Source organism: Lemur catta, chromosome 25 (genome assembly GCF_020740605.2).
Source record: "Lemur catta isolate mLemCat1 chromosome 25, mLemCat1.pri, whole genome shotgun sequence".
In the NCBI taxonomy this organism is placed as follows: domain Eukaryota; kingdom Metazoa; phylum Chordata; class Mammalia; order Primates; family Lemuridae; genus Lemur; species Lemur catta.
Genome location: NC_059152.1, coordinates 4,867,493 through 4,892,598, shown reverse-complemented (window position 1 = coordinate 4,892,598; position 25,106 = coordinate 4,867,493). Strand labels below are relative to the sequence as shown.

Here is a 25,106-nt window from a genome sequence, read left to right as displayed (position 1 = left end):
GAATTATATTTTTTCCAACAAATCAACCCCAGCAATTGTTACAGAAGTTTGAAACCATTCACTGGCTCCTTTGTATTCCTCAAGGTGCAGAAAATGTTTTGGAATAAGTGAAAACTACAAAGGCAACAGATTAACTCACCAGGCAGTGGGATAGTTTACTAAACCGGCTGACAGATTGATAGACTGACTAATATGACTACATGATCCTTTTGGTTAACTTTGAAAGTGTTAGTTTCTTAGTAGAAACAAGTAATGAATGATATGAGGATGATTGCTGGAGATTGAGGAAAGAAATCCATGGGGGAAATCTCAGTGAATCTATTTCCCATTTTAAAATTATGTTATAGAAAGACTATCAAGTGATGAAGATTTTTCAATTAAATGTACATTAACTTATTAGGAGTCTGCAATCCATGTACATAACTGGAATATTTTTTTTAATAATTTGCCAGCTTGGCTATATGGATTTACTTTTTCATATGCTTTGTAATTTAATTTTAAATGTGAATCTGTGTTTTGGGAGTTGCTTCAAACCAGATCTGATTTGCCAAAAAAAGAAAAAAAAAAAACAGGAAGAAGGTATCACGGTGACTACTTGTTCAATATTCTATCAGAATTCTTCTCTTTTGTTTTTCCTTTCAAATAATAATGAGTGGCTGGCGTAAATGAAAAACTCATCAAGGTTAAAAGATCATTTTAATAGTTTCTGAAAATTATGAGCTTTGCTATCTTCATAAGACATTTCTATTTAGTACTTTTTTGCCAATATGGTTATTTTTGTTTGTGGAATCAGGATTAGAAATGATGCTTTGCTGTAGGGAGGCAGATAAAGGAGTGATGCTCACACCAGTGCTATCCAATAGAAATGTAATGGGAGCCACAAAAGGTAAACCATACATGTATTTTAAAAATTAAAAGAAAACAGGTGAAATTAATTTTTATAACATAGTTTCACCCTATATGTGGAAAATGGTATCATTTCAACATGTAATAAATATAACAAATTATTAATGAGATATTTTGGCTTTTTCCCCCTAAGTCTTCACACACACAGTGTGTATTTTACACTCACTGCACATGTTGATGCACTCTATCCATGTTTCAAATGCTCCCTAGCCACGTGTGCCAGTGACCGCCATGCCTGACGTCATGGCCCTAGACTTCCGTTCCTCAGTTTCCCAGCTTTCCCACAATGACCAGTGTAGATGTAGTTAGATTCTCATGAGTGTAAACCTTGAATTCTATTTCTGTAATAATGAGAATAATTTTATTAAAACAAGAAGATCATGTCAGCTTTTTCTTTAATTCTGGGGACAGTAACCAGGACTCACTTGGGTCAGTCCTTTTCTGTAGAGCTGCCACTCTGAGGGGGAGGACGAGGAGGACAGAAGAAACCGTACTAGTCATTCTTGAAAAGCAGATGCACCATTAGCCGTGCCAGCGTCACACTGTAATAAGTTCTTCTGCATCTTACTATCTCCTTTCTGCCTTTACATGTTGAGTTGCTGGAAATAAATTTCACAATTAAATGACTAGATGCCAATCTGTTAATTGAATTTAGACACCTTTCAAATGTGGTCTGGGCTGGACATTACTGGTTGCTTTATGTGCAGCTTCTCCCATAATCCTGACAATCTCATCAATGAGAAGACTGAGGCTTAGACTGAGCTGAAGTTCCGCCACGACATTACACAGCTAGCACATGGTGGAGCCAGAGCTCAAGTCCAGCCACACACGTGTCCAAAGCCCAAGCTCACACCCGCTGTGCGATACCACCTCCTACTGTATAACCTTTATTAGTAAATTGAGGCAAAATTTCATTCTTTTCTGAAGGTTGTTTGTCTTTGAGTTCATTATATTGATTGTTTCACTTTGACTAGTCATCTTCTAGGAAATAATGATCCTAATAATAATGGTACTAATTCATGTTTTTGAACTTACTATGTGTCAGTACTATACTAAGAATGCTTCACCTACAATATCCTCAGAATCCTATAAGGAGAGGTACTATTAGTAACTCTATTTTTCATTCAAGAAAATCTGGCTTGTAGGGTCTGTGACTCACGTGGGCATACAGCTAGGGATGGAGGAATTGGGACTTTGATGCCAAGTCAAGTGTACTCCAAAGCCTATGCTCTCAACTTCAGCCTCCTGGGATACAACTGGATGGCCCTGCCCTGCTGGCAGTGGAACTTATGTGCTAAGGGATAAAGGCTGAAAGTGCACCATTGTTTTTGGAGTTACTTTAGGATTTATTTATATTTATAAATATATTTATTTGCTCAGAGAATGACTTCCTCTGGTTTGGGTAGGCTCAGGACAGGCTACCTTATGGAAATGAGTCTGAAGATAGATTTAGAATAAAGGGAAAAGCAGGTCTTCAGGAAGGGAAAGGGCAGGTAGGTAACTATCAGGAATGGCGAGGGCAAAGACTGAGAAATGGCTAGAGGAAGAGGAAGATGCCACTTGTGTTACTGAAGCAGAGGAAACAGTCAAGGATGAGATAAGAATAGGTACAAGCAAGTGTTACAAAGTCAAATAGAAATAATGTTCAATCATAACATGATTAAAAAGCAAAATGTTTCGATGAAGGATGTGATCTAATTACTGTGGCAAGAGCAATGATTTTCTTATCTTAGAAGAGTGAGGATACTGGAGTAGAAATCTGAAAAATTGGGCTCAGGTCAGTTTTCTCTTCTATAAATTTCAGCTCCAGAACTGTGTGCAAAGATGGAGAAGTTACAGAGATCTCAGCAAAGCCTTAAAAATGAACTATTTCACTTATATTCATGTGTAATTATAAAAATGATCTACTGTGATTTTGTTACCAGGCCAAGGTTAGTAGTTGATAGACCACAATCCTAATTTCTGTGAACACGCACACTGGGTGTCTGACCAAAGCCACACCATCTCAGCAATAATGAAAATTCTACTGTCTTTATTACAGCAGTTCCCCACTTACTCAGACTTCTGGCTAGTTCAGCCATTTGAAACACAGCTATAAACAGATATAAATTTAAAAGCACTTTTAAGAAGCAAATAACTATCACAAAGCCCTTGCATTTTTTTTTTCTTTTTTTTTTGTGCAGGATCAATGAAACTATCCTAAGGCATCACTTTAAGCTGTTGAAAAATGAAAAACATTAAAAACAAACAAAAAAATATGACAGCACATCATAGCAAAATAACCAATAAAAAATTATAAGAAGCAGATCAATTTGCTTTTTGGTTCTTTAGAATGACATCTGGGATCTTTCTTGCAATAAATGTCATTGAGTGCCTTCTGTCTCCAGCCACTGTGTCAGGCACTTAAAGATACAGCAATGAGCAATGATCCCTAGCAGCTTCCTAGCAGAGGGAATAGCAGCAGTAAGTAGAGGCCCACCTTATTGGAAATTATGATCCATAATTATCAAGAAGAGTTTGTTGTATTTGGTATGGTTTGCTAAGAATGCAGTGCCATAATTAAGATATTATAGATGTATTTCTACTGCAAATGGTCAGAATTCTATGGATCTAATACCTGGAAAATTCTCTTATGTGGAACACCTCTTCTCCCAACATGCCAGATAAATGAAGCATTACTCCATCATACTTGAAAAATAAGATATTACAAAGATATATTGAATAGTTATAATTCCTTTATTTTTTTTTAAATTTTTTTTTTTTTTTTTTTTTTTGAGACAGAGTCTCTCTTTGTTTCCCGGGCTAGAGTGAGTGCCATGGCATCACACTAGCTCACAGCAACCTCAAACTCCTGGGCTCAAGCGATCCTCCTGCCTTGGCCTCCCGAGTAGCTGGGACTACAGGCATGCGCCACCATGCCCGGCTAATTTTTTCTATATATATATTTTAGTTGGCCAGATAATTTCTTTCTGTTTTTAGTAGAGACGGGGTCTTGCTCTTGCTCAGGCTGGTCTCGAACTCCTGACCTTGAGCGATCCACCCGCCTCGGCCTCCCAGAGTGCTAGGATTACAGGCATGAGCCACCGCGCCCAGCCTATTTTTTAAATTTTTTAAAAACTTCTTGCTACTATAGCATATTTCTAAATAAATTTTATAGCCACCAAGGAACCAACATGTTCCCCATTTTATAATAGATCCTAGAAATTAATTTCTAAAGCATTTTAGTAATAGAATAGAAGCTCTTCAATCGGTTGTACCACAATTTGATAATGTTGCATACCCATTGAAGGTTATAGAAATGCCCTTATCATATATATTAACCCTACTGATACCTGATTTGAAGTTACTCATCACAGGGATTAATCATTGAGAATATGTAGACAACCATACTTTTCAGCGAAGAAAAGTGAGAATGAATCAAAGTTATTAGTTGACACAGATAAATCAGAAATGGAAAATACGAATTTTTGAGAATATGAAGAGGCAAAATCATGATCTGATTTATTAATAATAGCAAAATTGTCTTTATTCTTTAGTCCGGTGGATTTGGCACATGATATTATAAAATAGGTGAGGGAATGCTTTCCTATCTCTCAGGAACTTTGCCCCCTACAGTCACTTAATGTCATCAGGCCCCCCTGAGCTACTGAAAACATTTTAAGGCTGAAAATTAGTGAAATGTGCATTTGATGGGCCTGTTCAGTCAATGTCAGTACCTACCTGTGGTATCTGCTGTATCTGAAGACACCATTACAGAAATTGCTCTTACTATTGCTGTAGTAATAAGTGCTTTCCCTGCTTCTAATGTTGTCCCTTCCCCATCTGTTCCCCACTCTGCAGCCAGAGTGATCTTTCTAAAGCACGAGTGTGATCACAACACTCCCCTGCTTAAAACCCTACGTTGGCTCCCTAAGTCCCTCAGGACGAGGGCCTTAAAAATAGCTCCATGTTCTGGCTCTTGCCTACATCTTTAGTCTCATCTTTCTTCAGTCATCTCCCCTCCACCAACTGCTCACTGCTACTCCACAACACAAGCACTCCAGCCTCCAGTCGTGTCAAGACTGTTTGCAGTTTTCCAAAGGCACCTGGTTATCTCTCCTCCCTAGATCTTCGCACACACTGTCCACTTCACTTGTAACAACCTTCTTCTCATTCTTTGCATGGCTGAGTACTACTCATGTTAAGCTTCTAATTTTTTAAGCTTCCTGAAATCCTTCCTCAATGTCCCTAGCCACTCCCTAACTCCTGTCCTATCCACCTGTATGATAGCAGGAATTTAGCCCTATTTTAATGTTTGTCATACTATTTTAGTTCTTTTTTTGTCAGTCTTGTTTATTTTGTTTACTAGACCATAAACTCTTTGAGGGCAAAGTCCGTGTCTATGTACTGATGCATTCCCATACTTTTGTGCTTGGTACAAAGTAGTTGCTCAACTATTTGTTGAATGTATGAGCAATACATTGTTTGAGTATATAAACCCCTCACGTGAGGTGGTACCATGGAATAGAAAGAACACTGGACTCCTTGGAATGAGAAGATAAGGTTCTGGTTCCATCTTTACCACTTATTAGCTGCGTGGCTTTGAGAAAGATCTCTTAATTCCCTGGGCTTGAGATGCCTTATCAGTTAAACAGGAATATCTGCTCCATCTCCCTGCCTTACAGAGTTGTTATGAAGAACAGAGAGGTCAATGCTTTTGAGTGTGCCTTGCAAAATAGAAAACACAGACATGCAAAGGATGATGCCATAGTTAAGAGTCTGTGGTTTTGTTTTAAGTAAATAAAAGTTGTGCAGGTGTAATAGAAGCAGGCAATATCTAGTTGAGCATACCCTCTTTTGCCTTGAAGGTAAGTTTTCAAATTATTTTGTAGATATTGTAAGAAGATTTTTGGAGGGAAAATTATTTTCAGGGATGTCCCTGTTAAATATTTCATTTCCTTTGTGTATATTTCTTTGAAAGAAGGTCCCCTCCTTTCTCTTTCTGCTTTCTTTCCCAGAAGTGACTCATGCTCTGATTTGATAAGTTATCTCTCAATATTGCACTGGAAGTTCTACCATACTTTGCAGTGAAGGAAATAGAAGTAAATTTTTCTAGGAAATATGTATGATGCCTTTAAGTTTTTTGCATACTCAAGGAAGTAGGGGTTGCAGAATCCTATTCTTCCACATTTTCTACATTTGCTCAAATATGAGAACATAGCCCTATTGCCCCCATAAACAAGCATAAGATTTTTGTTTCTTCTTAAACATGGAAGATATCATGCTGTCTACTTACTTTATTATTGTTTTGGTTTTGTTATTATTGTCAATAATAATAATAAAACTAAATTAAATTCTTGACCACACCGGGCGCGGTGGCTCACGCCTGTAATCCTAGCACTCTGGGAGGCCGAGGCGGGTGGATCGCTCGAGGTCAGGAGTTTGAGACCAGCCTGAGAAAGAGAGAGACCCCGTCTCTACCAAAAATAGAAAGAAATGATTTGGACAGCTAAAAATCTATATAGAAAAAATTAGCTGGGCATGGTGGCGCATGCCTGTAGTCCCAGCTACTCGGGAGGCTGAGGCAGTAGGATCACTTAAGCCCAGGAGTTTGAGGTTGCTGTGAGCTAGGCTGATGCCACGGCACTCACTCTAGCCCAGGTGACAAAGCGAGACTCTGTCTCAAAAAAAAAAAAAAAAAAATTCTTGACCAAAATAGGGATTATTGTATCACATTTTCTTCTTCTAGTCAGTAGACAGGACGATACCTACACCTGTGAGGACATTTAGTACTTTCTACCTCTTAACAGTTCATTCATTCATTCATACATCATTTGTTTATTCCTTCATCAAATATCTGTTGACCACACAACTGTATACTAGGTACTATTCCAGGTTTGAGGAATAAATTAGTGAGTAAAAGAAAGGTTCCTATTCTCCATGGATTTCCATTCCAGATAGATGTACGTGTCTTATCTTTCCTAGGAGTCTGTAACCAGCTTGAGACAGGAGATGTGTTTGTGGTGTTCAATGTTTTTGCAAAGGTCAATATATATATATATATATATATGTATATATATATATATATATATACACATATATATATATGTGTGTGTTTTTTGAGGAGGATACAACTAATTGATGGTGTCATAGGAGGAAGTGATTCAGTAGCATATGGGACAACTGAGAAAGGAGAAGGAGAACTAGCTTGGGATTTGATTGTCAAGATGGATAATATAAGTATTAAATGACATGTACACATATGGATAATTGAAATAAGACTCTTGTTATCCTTTCAACCTTCTCCCATTTATCTCTTATCCTTTATAAAATAAGAGATTGAAGCAGAGTGATTCACTGTGGGCTTTAGTGTCAGGTAGCCCTGGATTTCCTGGCTATACCCTTTAATAACTGGAGAGCTTGGACAAATTGTGTAACCTCCCTAGGCCCCAATTTCCTCATTTGTAAAGTGAAGATAATAAGAGAATCTATTTTATAGGGTTGATATGAGGATTAAATAAAAGAATATATGTAAAGAGCTTAGTTTGTGGTAAACATTAATAAATAGTGGCTTCCTAAAATGATTAATCCTTCAAAGTTGGATTTTTTTGCCCTGTTTGAATGAAGAACCCCAGGATTAAAAGAATAAAATTACTTGTCCATAGTCACAAAGGTAATAAGGAGGTAGATGCCATACTCTGACTCTGTAGTTCTGCAAGTTTACTACTATGCTCCACTGCTCAAGATAAACCAAAACAGGCATGGATGCATTTGTTTAAAAAAACAAAGCAAAACAGAACAAAATGTAAGCAAATATTTAATTCTAGTTACTAGTAGATTTGCTTTCCATAGTAGATTAGCAATTTTGAAACTATTTTCTGTGTACTCCAAGTTTGGAAAAATGAGTAAATATGTTGAGGATAATAGGAACCAAGTTTCTCACTATTGAGGAAGAAACTTTATAGTTATGGAAAGAAGGGAGACAAGGTTCTATCTATGTTGTTGGATTATAGTTGGAAATATCAGTATGAATTATATGTATATATTCATATAGACACATATAGGCAAATATTTATATTTCTATTCATTTATGTTTTATGTATATTCATATCCTGACTCTGTCTACTAAGGTGACCTGGAATCAATGACTGGGCAGTAGCAATGAGCACCATGTAGTGACAGATCTTGGTTTCTAAACACCCTTCTCCACTAAAAGGCATGAAAAGGGCCGCTAGACAAATGCTGATTCTAAGACTGGTAGGAGGACAGTCCAAGATGAACCTGCAACATCTTGTGGGGATAGAAAGGCAAGAAGTGCCCAAGACTAGTGGAGACATGTCACACAGCAGCCACAGTAAGGAGTCCCCACTGGCCTAAACCAAGATGAGTTAAGCATAAAAATAATGATCATAAGGTATTATAACCCAATGAATAAAATAAGAATCCATGACTCCATGCTGACATCAATAAATTAATAAATGAGAGAGAGAAGGGAAAACTCTTCCTTACAACAGCTCCATTTTAATAACTACTAAGAAATTCTTCTTCACCACCATTGCTTTAATCCAATTTATAAAAATAGGCCTAACTGCAAGTTTAGTTAAAGGAGATCATCAATGTTTTGAATGGGAACTGAAAGGAAACCAGCTGGGGAGACTGGCTTGACTATCCTTCACGAGGCTCTCGCACCCAGCTGGAAGTGACCTCTGTTTTTTATGCTTTGGTCATTTTTTTCCCTTTGTACCTTTCTTATGAAATATTTTACCATCTACCATCTTTTTTTCCATTTTGAACTCCGTATTAGGGTCAAGGACTATGTCTTATTTATTTGACCCAGTGCCTAGGAGAGTGTCTTTCACATGATAGAATTATGATAAATATTTAATGAATTGATTTGGATTTTTCCCTAGTTCCTTCTTGGATACCTAAGTGGTTTTTATGAATTCTTTCAATCCATTATTGCATTACCTCTAGAGTGTTACAAAATAAGTTTCCCTAAATAAAAATATTTTTAATCCTACCTCTGCATTTAAATCATTTACTATGTAACCTATGAGCAGATTCCAAATTCTTTGTGACCCCCCAGGGTTTTTTTGTGGGTTTTTTTTTCCCAGCCATAAAACGAGAGGGTTTGATGAAAGACGTTTGAGATTCCCTTTCAGTTCCAACATTCTGAGATTTGAGAAAAAGCCTACCAAGTCAGAAAGAACCTGCAAGAGGAGAAGGCAACACAGGAAAGGAGAAGGGGGAAGGAGGTAGGAAAGAAAGAATATACCATGTTTTTATGCAATGAAAAATAATACGTGTAGTTTCTCAAGTAGAGTGAAATTTGGGAAAGACTCAAGAAACATAAGTTGATGTGTAACTCAACATTTGTTGATAGAGTTCTTTTAAATTGTTTTACTTTATAAGGATGTCTACAATTAAGACAGTAGTTCTTTTCTGTAGTCAATTTAGAATATCAATAAATAGCTTCTCATTCTAAAAGTTGATGGTGAGATTGGCAACCCCTTTACGTTGGGGAACTGTAAGTCCCAGTTTGCAATGGGTAGTCTCAGTCATGACTATTATCTTGGTATAATTATTATTTTAAAAAATAGTTTTTTAGAGACAAAGTCTCACTCTGTTGCTCAGACTGGAGTGCAGAGGCATGATCATAGTTCACTGCAGCTTTGAACTCCTGGGCTCAAGAGATCCTTCTGCCTTAGTCTCCCCAGTAGCTGGGGCTACAGGTGTGTGCCACCATGCCTGACGAAGTTTTCTTATTTTTTATAGAGACGGGGTTTTACTATGTTGCCCAAGCTGGGCTTGAACTCCTGGACTCAAGTGATCCTCCCACCTTGGCCTTCCAAAGTGCTGAGGTTACAGGTGTGAGCCACTGCACCTGGCCTATCATGCTATAATTATTAGTAGTGTACCTTTTCACCCCCAAGTGGATATTGGTTTTGGACAATGCATTTATAGTCACTGAATTGTTAGGGATCTTAGAGCCCCAGGTCTCCGTACCTGTATCTCCCGCTCTAGCTGGGGGTCTGACTTGGGGATGGTTACTCAGTGCAAGACTCCACAGGGCTCTTTCCAAGCTGGCTCCTTCAGCAGCTTGGTCTCCAGCTGGCAAAGCGTTGGAGTCATTCTTTTCCAGGCATGTTTTCTAACATGTATGAAAAGTTTTTGCCTCCTCATATAAGACTTAAGTAGATTCTCCAGCTATACTTAAAGATTGCAGCCTTCCTTTTCCTTAGGGCAAGGATATAAGCACATCCAATCATTAAACATTCCCTGCCCACTTCCTATGTGCCAAGTACTGTGCTGGGCCCAGGGTATAAAGAGACAAAGATCACAAAAGGAGGCATGCACGTAAAACAATAAAGTGTGATAAATGCTATCTTTGTAGGATGTATGCAACATATGTTGGGGTCATTGAAGAAAGAATAGTTAATGCAGGAGAGAGGGAGGAAGGAGAGGAGGAGAATTTTGAGCTAGGCCTTACAGAAGTAGTGTACGTCTTGCAGAGGGGTTGGGGGGGAGGGAGGCATTCTAGGAAGAGGAAGAGACATGTGCAAGGATCCATGGCCAGAAAGTGTGCGGTGTGACTGGAGAGGCAAAAAGTAGCCTCGTCTGACTCGCCATGTGTTGCAATATACTAGTTTGGAATTGAGTGTAAGGCAAGACCTTGGCCCACAGCCAGAGGGGGTGTTGTTATTAGAAGTACCAGAAGGGACTTTATTTCACATTTAGCATGGACCCCTGATGATTCCATTTGAGGGAGGTGTGGGTGTATTTTCATTCCGGAATGTTACACTACAACATTACCACATGCATTGACCAATTTTAATACAGGCTTTCCTTATGTTGCTTTATAATTAGAAGCCAGTGAATTGAAGTTCCACAGCGGTACATAGACTAGTAGTGATAGCTTTATGGAATTGTTTATTTTTAGTTTGGCAAAGGCTAGGCAGTAAGTATCTCAATTAGTAAACTAAAGCAGCATGGATGAGAAATGCCCACAAGGGGATCAGGAGTTGGAAATAACTAAGTCAGTTAATTGAAGGAAATCCTCATATCACTCACCTATATTTAGAGTTTGAAGAACCAACTGAGTGTGTGTGTGTGTGTGTGTGTGTGTGTGTGTGTGTGTACGTATGTGTGGGGGGAGGGCACACACACAAAGTGTCAGTATCCATAATGCTGCCAACAATGGGGTCCTTCGCATTCCTCAGGTTCTAATTGTTTAGGAAGTTCCTCTCTTTAGGAGCCACTGTAATTGGCTACCCAATGGGACGGACAGGTCAATGTCCTGTCACAGTGGGTAGGATGTTGTCTTTGACTACGGAAGTTTCTCATCCTACAATTTCTTTCAACGTGACCCAAGAGAGGTTTTATTATGAAGTGCTGGGGGAAGTTATTAATTTTCATATTCACATTTATATTCACATTATACAGCCTGATGTGTGAAAATATTTAATGAAAAATGTATGTGACGCCGCAGACCAATTTTCTTGCCTCTAGATAAGTCTCCTTCGTCATATCTGAGATTCCATTTTAAGTTTTGGAGGGGAAACAGAGACGGTCTACAAAGCTTATTTTTAAGAATTTAAGCATTGTTTAATTTAAGAATTATGTCTTGCTGTTCTGAGAATTCCAGTATCTTTAGGAAATATTGACCATTGAGAAGATGGAAGATTAATTGGTAGTGCAAAACATTAAGAGTGTCATAGAAAAAAAAGTGTCTGTGCTTTAAAGTTGCAAAATACCATGATTTAGCCATCGTGATTTTTTTGATTTGTAGAGCTGCATACTTCAGTCCGTTTGGATTTATGGCACGTATTTAGCATTGTATGAAAGGTCCTTTGGATTTTGCCCCGAAGGTGGGGAGTGTCTGTAGAAAGATTGCCGCCTTCTTACGCTTAACAATTTAGTACATATCAGCTCTCTGTGGCCTGTAGGGGAAATAACGGGGGTCCATGCCTCTGCAGACTCGATTTCTGTCTGTCTCCTCTCTGTTTTGCAGACTGGAAAAAGATAGCATTCAGCAGAGCTTCAGCAACGAAGCAAAGGCCCAAGCCCTTCAGGCCCAGCAAAGAGAGCAGGAGCTGACACAGAAGATACAGCAAATGGAGGCCCAGCATGACAAAACTGGTAGGTGGTAGGGAAAGATTAGAGCCTGGGCACTTACTCACAAGCCAGGCCCACGCCTTACTGTGAAATGACATCAGGAACACCTGTAACCTTTGGCTGGCCGAAGGGAGCAGATGCTAACTACACCGGAGATTCCGAATTACATATTAGTTAGCGTTTAAAAGAGAAAATGGAAAGTATCGCCCACTGTCTGTTGATTTCGGAGTGCTGCTCTCACATCTGTTGCACCATCTGGATTATGAGTTTATTTACCTGTGTTCAAGAAACGTAAAGCTGAGAGAGACCACAACAAAGTAGAAAAACAAAGGGCTTGTTTTTGGCTGGGTTTTCAGGCACACATGTTATATAAAGAAAATAGCATCAGAAGCTCTGCGGGAAATGCTCTGAGCTTACAGTTAGAGTCTCCTGAATAGCATTGAACAGTTCCCACAGTACACACATTATAGCTACTCTAAAAGCCTAATGAGTTTGCTTCAGCATCCAAACTGGAGAAAAGCTTTAACCATTAATCGGTTCTTAATTCACTGTCGCAGCTGGATGTAATTCAGTGGCTCCAAATTGATATGTTCCTTTATTTAATCTTTGCAGCTTCGAACATTTTTAGCATTTGTATGATTTCCCCACCTCCCCCCCAACCCAATCTAGAGTGATGTTTAATCCTTTGCATTCTTCAAGTTCTCACAACTGCTGTTAAAATTCACTAATACAAGGCATTGACCACAGCTGGCAGCTTGGCTAAAAATTGCCATCTTTCATCACATTGGCACTATTCTGCAGACTGAGTTGGCCAGTAACTCTTTACCTTTAATTTGAAAGTAAAATGCACTTTGAAAATAGGCAGTTTGATTTGTTCAGTCAGAGCATTATGTAGTTTCTTTCACTTTTGAGTTGTGTGTTCACAGACAGTGTTAGTCAAAACAAGACAGTGTCAGTCATTATAATTCCACACCACACACTCCACGCTGATTGTACTATTAAAACAAAAGTTTAATTGATCCTGTCTCTTCCAGAAAAATGTTGCTTCATTTTAGTGCGTTGATTTATTTTGATTTGTATGCTATCTGCTTTTTGCCAATCATTAGCTAAAATTGAAAAGATATAAAGGGCCTGTTAAAATTTAGAGGTAATTTGCACATGATTTAATGTACATTGTATTCGATGACACAGTGAAAAATGATTTCTTATCCTATAGGTGAAAAATTACTAACACGAAATTCATTAAAAAAATGTACTTAGAAAGAGGCAAATCCCCATATTGACTCACATAATTCCCTCCAGCACTTTCAGTAGAGATTTTTCTTCTAACAGCATTTAGCCAGGAGAAATGAAAATTCACCAGGTTTAGAAGATACTTTTCCACTAACAAAAAGAGGAAGTTATAGGATAAATTATCGTTTGCCTGCACCGCTAGCAGGATCCTACAGATGAGAGAGTCTTAGGCAGAATCTGAGCGCCAGATTACTTAATTGTTAAAACCATCTTAAGAACAGTTCCTTTTATTTTGCGCACACACACACACACATCACACTCTTCAATTTCTTTGACCAAATATCCAGTGAAGTTCATGCTGTTGACAGTGAAATCAAAAGTCTAAGGAAAATCATGCATTTCATCTTCCTAATTAGAGAAGTGTATGCAGGATTGGGGGGCGTGGTAGTAAACTATGTGCTCAGATATGAAACAAAGCATGGATTACAGTGTGGAAGAGAATTCCTCGATTTCAGTTTTGAATTATCTGGTTGTGAGCATTTTTGACACTCTGTTTATAGTAAAATTGTCAAAATAAAAGTAGAATATCTTGCATATTACAAAGATATAAGCATCTATGACTCCACTTGAGGTATCTGACAACTTATTAAAATGTTAAAACATTACACCAAGCTGCTATGATCAAAAATGTTTCTGGTAGATAATGATTATGAAAATAAATGACTCACAAGATGTAGTGTTTTGCCAGTTGAGAGGTTCTTTGACTTAGGACATTGAAAGTGACCTAGTGGCTTATAGGAAACGTGTAGTGGTCTGAGCACTTTACCACTCTACGTATGGAAGCACTGCACAGCTAAAACTATAAACATCTTACATTGGTGGGCGTTTATTGTTATTTCTAGAAAATGAACAGTATTCATTGCTGAACTCCCAGAATACATTTTTGACAAAATTAAAAGAAGAATACTGTACGTTAGCCAAGAAACTGGAACAAATCTCTCAAAAAAGCAGGTAGGTAATGTTATACAATACTTTTAGAGCACTGTTTGTGTAATTACTGTAATTTGTCCTTTAAAAATGGCATTTATACTATTTTATGGTCTGATATCAAAATTAGGTATCTGTGGATATAAGTTTTCTCTGAAAATATTTTCTCTGTATGGACATTTTCTTAATTGCCCATACAGACACTTTTATGTTTGTTTATGACTATGTGTATGTATTATTATTTTTTAATGTTTAGAATTGAAAACTGTAACATTTCAGAAAACAAAAGTCAAAATGACAATAATATGAGGATGCATATAAATAGTTTTAAAATTTTATTAACACATTTTAATCTATCATCACAGTTCTCCGTGAACACATAAAAGCTATCTTTAGCTCAAATGATAATACATGAAATTTGTATATATAAAAATGAAAGTAGATGATACTTTGAGATAAATAAACCAAAACAATCCTTTCCTTCTCCTAAAATTGTTTGGTTTTAATAGAACAGCCATCCTTTATTTTATAGGAATACTGATCTTTTATAAATCCACTTATTGGAATCTTAATGACTTTTTTCCTGCACATTTTATAGTCAGATTATCTCAATGAATAAATTATTTTATATTCTAAATTGCAAGAAGCCCGGGGTCCTCATCTCAGCTCTGACAGTAACTGCGTAATCTTGCACAAATTTATCTGACCTACTTGGATTATAGTTTCTTCTTTTATAAATAAATGCCATTGGACATAATTACTTTGAACTAAACTATAAAAGACAATATTCACGTAACTATCTAGATGTCAAATGTCACTTGACATCTACACAGACCAAGAAATATGGCTCAGCAAACAAACTACTGACTTAGGTGTTTCATTCGGGAAGGATTTCTGGAAGGATCAGAGCGTATCTGATTACTCTGAGCTCCATCTTGGGTTCCCGCATCAACCAGCTGTGTAGCTGATGGAATCCTCATCCCTGAATCTTTTGAGGAATCAGAGGGGTTATGAGTCCAATTCTTTCTGCTCACAGGAAGACAGGGGCTCTTAAAACCAACCAGGATGTCCTCCGATACGCACACCTTCTTAGAATATACTAATTAAATAACTTATTTCGGTGGAGGAAAACCTCAGGGTGCCAAAATACCAGATTATTTTCAGGAAATTTGACCAAGAAAACCAAATGATTTTGTCACGAAAGAAACTCGTATAGAATGTCCACGATGACTATTCCTAACAGGAAATATTCAGTTTGCCCCACATAAATCCAAAAGCAAATAATTTGTTAAAAGCCAACTAGATTTATATAATATAGGGAAAATGATATTAATCTGGAATTTATATTATTGGGTTATGGGTCTAAGATTGGTTTGTGGATTATTACTGATGAATGATCTTGCTGTCTAAGGTGGCAAGATAATTGAAGTACATGAAAGAGACAAAGAGCTGGGCACAGTGGCCCCCGCCTGTAATCTGAGCACTTTGGGAGACTGAGGCAGAAGGATCACCTGAGGCCAAAAGTTGATCATGCCGCCACACTCTAGCCTGGGCAACAGAGTGAAACTCTGTCTAAAAAAAAGGGGGGGGGGAGAGAGAGAGAGAGAGAGAGAGAGAGAGACAAAGGTGCTTGCTATATATTATTTAATTCCCACAACAACTTGAGACAGGAATTAGAATCTTCATTTACAGCTGAGGAAATCAAAACTGTTTAACTCACTGGTAAGTGGGAGAGCCAGGGTTCTAACCTAGGTACTTTTGGTTCCAAATAATTACAATATTTTATTTCTACTACTAAAGAAAATTCAGGCCACAGTATGGGATATACGTATAGGTGATATATGTAACTTTCAGGATGGGAAAGTTTGGGAAGGAAAATTTAAGTTTTAAATTCACTTGGAAAAGTGTACTTGGCCTGTGAGCGTTAACCTGCAAGGCCGGGTTAACCAGCACTCTGTGCCCATAGACCTTCTTTTTCTTCCTCTAGACCTATCAGCCTACCCTGTACTTGTCTAGTGAACTTGAAATTCACCACCTCTCCAGCTCCTCTTGCTTCTGATTCCTCCAGCTCCTGACCACTCATTTGTAAACTGAATGTGTTCCTTTGTCTCGGACACAGAGCTGGCACTTAATACTTATTTATTGAAAGAATGGATGATGAATGAATGAAACAAGTGTGGTGCTACCCCCACATCCTGATCTGACTTCTGATTCCAGGCTGTTCCTTCGGTGAAGACAGACAGTGTGCACTAAGGAAGACTTCCGAATTCTAAATGAAATGGGTTTGAATCTCCTTCCGCCACTTAGCTACGGTGACCCTGGGCATATCGCCTTAGCTCCCCAAATCTCGTACTGCTGTTGTTATTGACGGCATTGCGTTCAGGTGTTGACTGGTGATGTGGGCCTCACTTCATCAAGCTATTATTGTGTTTGCCTGGGAAGGTCTGACTGCCATTTTCTGATACACGTAAAGTCTGCGCCCCAGTGAAAGCCTTTTTAAGGGCAAAGCAGGATCAGGACGGTGCGGATCTGGCTGAGTTTTACAAGTCTGCAGGATGAAAATGGGAACCTACCGTAACATGACAACTTGATTCACAACTGAGGCCTGGCAAGTAGTAAACACTCAGTAAATTGTTACTTATTATTTTTAAAACTTTTAAGAGCTCCTAAAGTTTACTTAAAGCTGCATTTATGTGCCTCCCAAGAGAGTACCAGATAGGACACATTGTGACTTTAGGGTTGTTTGTTTGTATGGGATCCAGTCTCATTTCTCCTTGATTTCCTACTAGGACATTTTCAACAATTCATTCATGCCAAAGTTAACATCCCATTTTGATGTTACCTTCTGCTTTGAAACCACCTGTAAAACTCAAAGGGCTTAGACTGTTTCTTTTTAAATAAAAATTATAAACATAGTAAAACCCGTAGAAACTCTCCAGGAGTTTGCCTCCGCTCACCCTCTGCTAAATTTGGGGGATAAATAATTTCCCCTGTGCTTGGAGGTGAGGGAAGTCTTGGAGATTCTGAAGTTTTGTCATTGTGCAAACTCAGTCTCCAAAACAATTATGTAATCCATATGGTAATTTTGGTGCGGATTTTTCTCAGAGTATCACAGTAAAAATTTTTTCCTGAAAGTAAGTGTATTTATTTTGCATTGATCAATAATCAAAACACGTTTTGTTGTTTTTTTTTTTTTGCTCTCCTGCCTTTCCTAGCAATATTTCTCAAAGAGTTTTATGTTATTTAAAATGCCAAACTAAACAAATGGATGCCTACCGTTTAAAAAAAGCTTTTTCACTCACAGATCTAGTTGTTTGACGAGAGCCCGAGGAGAATCACGAGGAAAGCTGACAATCTGGGCGCGCTGTGCCCGTATCCTCTTCCTCCCTGCCCCAGCCTCCTGCGAGGCTGCTCTGTGAAACTGTTTTGAAATGGTACCTCTGTGTGTATGTGTCTGTCGTGTGTGTTTTCTCCCCAAGTAGACCGTGAGTCGCGCCATGGCAGTGACGACGACTGCTTCTGCTCTCTGGAAACCTCCACAGAGACGAGCACTGTGTGTAGCCCACACTGCACGCAGTGGCGTCTGTAACCCCAGGCTTTGTGAATGGCACGTCCCATTTGAAACCTAAAAATGAACTGCCGCTTCCGTGCATTTCACATAGCTTGTTTCTGACCATCAGGCGGGAGAATTAATTCCATTTTGCTTTTAATTGGCACCAGGCAGACATTCTGGCTGATTTCAGTCGAAGCTCACATCAACTTTCGCTCCCCTTCCTTCTGCATTCCCCAGTACTCTGAGAGCTTATTACAGTCATGGGGTTGTTTCTGAGGGAGGTAAATGGAGATATTTAAATATCGTTGGAACAACTGTGACTTCTCTTTATCAAAGTAAAGGAAGTGCTCGATCTCCCCAGAGGCTTAGATGAATCAGCAGTGAAACCTTGCAGCGCAGTCTGCAGTGTTCTCTGACACCTGGCCTGGGAGGCGCGGGGACAGGTGGGCCCTGGCTGGGAGAGGGTCTCAGGCCAGCACAGGGTGCGGATCTCCTATGTGCTGGGTTTTAGCCTCTCACCACTTGCACTTTGAAAAGAACAGGACAGAGCACAGAACCCTGGTCTATGTGGTTTTGCTTCTCTTCTGTCTCTTCTGTCATTGTCCCTTTCTGGGTTGCTAGGCTTGTGGATTGATGTCTACCACTGCCCATTGTGTATTTGTGATTTGCGTTTTGTAATTAAGAGGAACAATGGGAGTCTGTGGGGTCTCGTTATATATAATGGTTGGTTTAATTTGTTTCACTTCTATCTTGTTAATTGTAAATTGATCATTAAGATTTGAATTCTAATCTGTCACCAGGGTTGTGAGTATGGAGGCTGGAGCAATGATCCTGGTTTTAATCACTGATGATGAGAAACAAATTTTATAATTTTGGTACATATTGCAGTTCATATATTTTAACACTGTATTTTATGGTGTTATAAATATTGTTAAATGACTTTTAGTGTAGTTTTACTGTGTGGACTATAATGTATAAATTATATTACTGCTTTGGCAACAGTAGGTATCCAACTGTGTGAGTTTAATTGAAGTGAAGAACACACACCCGGTTGAACTATTTTTTTTTTCCTCTTGCATGTTTAGATGATGTTAGGTTGGGATACTACAAACATTATATTCTATAAGAGGAGACTGATATTGGCCTCTGCTAATAGTTATAAAAAGTCAAACTAGAATCTAAAAGAATAAAAAAATTAAAGTGTCATGTTTTCCCTTAAAAAGCAATCATTTTAATCTGAATTATAGTAGTAAAATATCTTCCATTTCATGTAAATGCAATTACACAATATAACTGGTATATAAAAATGCAGGGGAAAGTTGGTGCTTTTGTAAAGCCAGAAATTACCCAAATTTTCTATGAAGATGGATTAGAGTCAATTATCCTTTTATATGACACTAGGATAAACATGCCACAAATGTATCTCTAAACTAATATAGAAACTTGTAAGTTTACTCTTTGAGCTTTGCAAACTACTGGTTCTATGAATATATTGTGAGCTCCAGACAGAAAAACGATGATGTGCGTGCACATGTGCCCAATTTTTATTGAACAATGGAAGTTGGCAGCAAACTACCATTACAAATAAAGAAAAAACCAAAAATATGCAAAGCAGAAAACAAAGATTGGTATAATAACACACTTGGTAGTAGCATGTACTTCACAAATAACATTAACATTTTTGTAATTATGTAACAGATCCTCAATGTACGGAATTTGAAAAATACAAAGAAGAATTAAGGAAAAAACTTTTCTGAGACATTATCATCCAGAGATACCTATTGTTACCTTTTACATATTTCAATCATTTTTCCATATGTATGTATGCATCCATTTATATTGTGACTGAGATTGTAGCATACATACAGTTTTGTATCTGCTTTTCCACTTAATATCATCTCATCTAATGAACATTTTTCTACATTAGTAAATACTCTGGAAATAAAATTTTAATTGAATCCTTTATGTGCATAATCATTCATTAGACATTTAAGATGTTTCCAATTTTTAACCATTATGAATAATAATATGACAATAACTGTGTACATAAATCTGAATTTTTAATGATTCCCTTAGAAGAGATCGATAAAAGGGGGTTGCTGGTCCAAACACTATGAATCCTTTTAATGTGTTTTACTTCACTTAAGTACTATACTAAATTCTGCTCAATATGTATACATATACCCCCGTATCAGTATATAACATTAAAAAGAAGTGGGAAATAAAAGAACAAAAGGGGGAGGCAATATTGCACAGTGGGTGGAACTACCCCTTAAGAATTGGACACAATAGTATTAGTATCTGGGCTTGACCACTCACCATTTGGGTGATCTTAGGAAAATCATTAAACTTCATATTTATCTCACAGAGAAAAAGAAACAAACACAGATACCTTGCAGGATTGAGATCATTAATGTAGAGGACGGATTCCACTATTTGTTATAGAGTGGGCATGCAAGAAACATTTGATAGTAGTATCTGGTTTCGTTATGCATTTCTTTGAATAATAGTGAAACTGAATATTTTATAAATGTTTATTGACCATTTCTGTTTCTTCTGTGGATATTTTTCATATTCCTTGTACTTTTCTTAATGGGAATGTTGATGGAAAGTGTAGTTAGTGCTTTATTTAATGATGCTTTTAATCTTTATCAATCCTATTTTTTATAATGTTTTCCTAGTTCTGTACATTTTTTTAATTATTAAACTTTACCGTTAGAATACTTTTAGATTCACAGCAAAACTTATTAGAAAGTACTGAGAGTTCCTGTATATTCCCTGTCCCCTCCCCAAATCTCCCCCACCATTGACTTCTCCATTTTGTTTTATTATGAATTTTTTTTTTGAAGACAGAGTCTCGCTCTGTTGCCCGGACTAGAGTGAATGCCATGGCATCAGCCTAGCTCACAGCAACCTCAAACTCCTGGGCTCAAGCAATCCTACTGCCTCAGCCTCCCGAGTAGCTGGGACTACAGGCATGTACCACCATGCCCAGCTAATTTTTTCTATATATATATATTTTTTAGCTGTCTAAATCATTTCTTTCTATTTTTAGTAGAGATGGGATCTCGCTCTTGATCAGGCTGTTCTTGAACTCCTGACCTCGAGCGATCCTCCTGCCTCGGCCTCCCAGAGTGCTAGAATTACAGGTGTGAGCAACCGCGCCTGGCCTATTATGAATTTTTTCAAAATCAAAATGATTTTCTTTTTTAAAAAAATACTATATATGTCCATTTAAAACATTTATAGAGTGTGGGAAAGGATGAATAAAGAAAAGAAAAAACACTCATCCTACCACTCAGAAATAATCGATATTAATATTTGGTATACATGTCAAAATATTTTTTAACTGTGAAATGGAATCACATGCACGCTGATTTTTAGTGTTTTCTTATCAATATGTCATAGTTTTAGGTCAATAAAGAACATTAATAAATAGCCACGTTTTCAGAATAATATTTTGATAGTCCATCGAATAAGTAACGTAACCAATCTCCTGTTGATAGATTTCTGGGTTAAATTTCCAGATACTGGGTTGCAGAGCAAAGGTATTTCTAGAAATGATGCTGTAATGAATATTTTCACCTGAATGTATAATTTTTTCCAAACATGATTTGTAAGTATAGAAATTTTTTAAAAATCTTTTTCCTTTGAGATTGTTTCTTTTGAAAAGTTCCTTTTGCTTGAGTTCCTGAGAATAGATAAATGTTCTCCTGCATTTTTTTCTAACATGGTTTAAGGATATTTTTTTCTTTTTTTGGAATTTATTTTAGTGCATGGTATGATAGGAGACACTCATCTCGGAAGGAGTACTAAATTAAAAATTTATTATAACCACCTCTAATTTCTTTTATATTATATGTAATTTTGAAAGAAGAAACATAAGGTATTACCAAATGGTTTTGGACTATTTCAAATATAGGTAAATTCTTATTTGGAGGAGCAAATGTAGATTGAGCACTTGATCTGAGCTTGAAAATGAGATAATTCACGCTCTCATGTATAAAGGAATAGAGCACTATTCAAATGAATAAATTACAAGCTAATATATGCATAAAGGCTAGAGGTAGTTGTGTAAATATGCTGCCATATTGAGAACTCCAAGGTATTAATCAAGGCAAGCTTCCTTTGAGATGATACTTGAACCAAAACAAAAACAAAATGAGGAATCAGGTGAACTAAAGAGATTGCTCCAAACATATGAGCAGCGTGGTTCTTGGGAGGAATGATTTGGAAGGTAAGAGATCCCTTAGCAAATCCAAATCCTTTCCTAACCAGGAAGAAAAGTCTATCTTGCCTAATGGAAGAAACCTTTCTTTGGAGGGAATTAATTTTACAGCTAGAGTCTTCGTTAAACTTCAGGAAAGAAACCAATCATTGACCTGGAAGCTACTCATATTATGATCTGCAAGAATTCTAAGCTTTCAGTCGTAACTGATGGGGCAGTAGGGCATGAGGAGATGGGGGCGGTGGGCAAGAGTTTAGAGTTTAATTGAAACAAGGACAGGGAAACAACTTTTCTTGGATAGACATGTTTCTGATCTTCAAATTTTGAGACTTGAGCTTATCATCTAAGACCCTAAAGCCAGCGTATTTCCTGAGAGACATCAGCCATCACCAAAGGAGCTATCTGTGATCCCAAGTGAAATATTTGAAGACAGAAAGAAGGTTGGGGAAATGGTACCTGACTTAGCAGAGTGGAGAACAGTTCATCTTAAGCGTCCAGACTGGGGTGTGGATATGTGAAGCAAAGCTGATCTGTTCTCAGAATTCCAGAAAAACTTGGAAGAAAAATTGAAGATTCCTACTCTGCCCTTTGCAGCCCGGTAACTGCCAGGGAATTGAAGTTAGAACGGAGGGATTAAGAGAAAGGCTGCAGTCTGAAAGATAAGATCCTCGCCTCCTGTTTCCACCCGGCTTCTGGGTTGCTGACAGTCAGCATTGCACACAACAGCAGGAAGCTGAAAGATCCTTCTCCAGAGCACCAGAATCTCGATAGACAAAATGTTAACAGAGACTGATATTTGAGGATCTCCCATCAGAAAGGATGGCTTGCCACCCAATCGTCCTATGCTAAAGCCCACTAGTTTGGAGGAAATGAATGTACACAAGTGCAAATGTAATCATAATATACTGCTTGGGTAATCAAGGACCAATATTTAAGTAGCCATTATAAAGCAAATAGTAACTGAACCCCAAACTGCAATACTGGTAATTATATTGACAAGCTAGAGAAGAAAGAAGGGGAATGAGGCATATAGAAGAGTTTAATCTTCATCTACCATAATGAGTCAGTAGAAATTTCTTAATTGATGGAACAAGGTATAGTGGATGAACTTATTTAAAAATATGGAGGTAAATACCAGAAGAAATGGCCTTATAAAAATTGAAAGTGTTTGTCACTGTTTAGCTGGATTGGGGGTCAGGGGACAGGAGACTGCTGCTTTAGATTATTATGAGTTTTAGAACTTGTGTAATTATTAAGGGTTCTTCAGAGAAACAGAACCAACAGGATATCTATGTGTCGACCTATTGACCTATATGGGTCTGGATAGACAGAGATAGACACAGAGATTTATTTTAAGGAATCAGCTACTGCGATTGTGGAGGCTTGGTAAGTCCAAAATCTTCAGGGTAGTCGGGCTGGATAACCAGGGAAGAGTTGCAGTTTAAATTCAAAGGCAGTCTGGAGGCAGAAATCCTTCTTGCTCAGGGAGGTCAGTCTTTGTTCTATTAAAGCCTTCAACTGATTAGACGAGGCCCACCCACACAAGGGGCAATCTGCTTTACTCAGAGTCCACCGACTTAATGTTAATCTCATCTAAAAAACACCTTCACAGAAACATCCAGAATAATGTTTGGCCAAATATCTGGGCACTGTGGCCCAGCCAAGTTGACATATAAAATTAACTATCACAGAGCTGTTTGATTTTAACCATGTGCCATTAAATTGGCTTTGTTAATTGAAAGAAATTCTCTGCTACAGAGGGTAGGTCTGGGGTTGTTTCTTTAAAACATGGTGACTGGCCTATAATGAATGCTCAGTAACTATTTGTCAAATGAATGATAGTGTTTTAAAAAAGAGATTTGATCATTACCATTTTTGTCTTGTTCCTTAGAAAAGCTATTTCTATTAGAGCAAGTTGTTATTCGTTTATTTAACACTTGAGTCTCTACAGTGCATATCTGTCTCTAGGTATTTTGCAATTTCTGTAATATTTTCTTTTACATAATAAAATAATTTTTGTTCTACTGTTACATTTAAGTATGGAGCTTAAGATAAGGTTATGGTTATACAGTAAAAATATACTCTAATAATAAGAACCTGTAACGTCTATTATTTCTGTGTTTTCACCTCTCTAGATCTGAAATAGCTCAGCTCAGTCAAGAAAAAAGGTATACATATGACAAGCTGGAAAAGTTACAGAGAAGAAACGATGAATTGGAGCAACAGTGTGTCCAGCACGGGCGAGTACATGAGACAATGAAGCAAAGGTAATAGAGATTTAGTGATCACCTGATACGCTATATATTGAATGTGTTTGGTTAATCAACAGAAGGGGAATTGCTGTGAAATAAAAAGAATTCGTGATCATTGTGCAACTCCAGGGACATGCTCACAACCTAATACTTTTAGGTCGTTGTTATTATTATATACAAAAGGACAGCACACCCCCTTTTTGCTATTCTCTAAGGACAGAGAATTTGATTTAATCGAGAACATCGGAAGAAAACCATCCTCCTTTAAGTTATAAATTGGTTGTATTGTAATGTGGAGGAACTTCACAATTTATTTTGTAGAGATTAGACTTTTTGTGCCTTTTTTAGGATAAAACATGTAGTAGGCCTAAAGAAATTAAATACCTATCAGAGATTGCACAGAATACTATTGCTAGAGTCACAAGCATTGATAAATAACAGTATAATGCTACAAATGTATTTTTTCTTCCTTATGATTGTCTCAAAAACATTTTTTTCTCTAGCTTACTTTATTGTAAGAATATAGTACATGATACATAAAACATACAAAACATGTTAATCAAGTGTTTATGTTATCAGTCAGGCTTCTAGTTAACAGTAATCTGTTAGCAGTTAAGTTTTGTGCCCTAACCCCCACACTGTTCAGCTGTACAGTACTGATCAGTTCTAGGAAAGAGACATACACCTTGTGGTATAAGTACATTGAATGAGGGGATTTATCGTGATCAGGAAAAGCTTCAGTGAGAACATGGCACTTGAATCTGTGAGCGACGGGGTTAGGGATTATTAGCCGTCTAGAGCTGGAGTTGGCAGACTGTGCCCCAGTCCACAGCCCATTTTTTTATGACCCAGG

General features: G+C 37.6%; 1 protein-coding gene across 3 annotated transcripts in view; it reads left to right on the top strand.

Moving 5' to 3' along the window:
* SDCCAG8 (SHH signaling and ciliogenesis regulator SDCCAG8) overlaps positions 1-25,106 on the top strand; it is a 203,529-nt gene that overhangs the window by 109,329 nt on the left and 69,094 nt on the right. For 2 of the 3 annotated variants that reach the window (XM_045537208.1, XM_045537211.1), the window contains exons 14-16: positions 11,897-12,024; positions 14,136-14,244; positions 24,137-24,268. In XM_045537208.1, coding sequence (XP_045393164.1) covers positions 11,897-12,024; positions 14,136-14,244; positions 24,137-24,268 — 369 coding nt within the window. Of the gene's footprint in view, positions 1-11,896; positions 12,025-14,135; positions 14,245-24,136; positions 24,269-25,106 lie in introns of those variants that run through there. The other variant, XM_045537210.1, reaches the window with a different exon arrangement.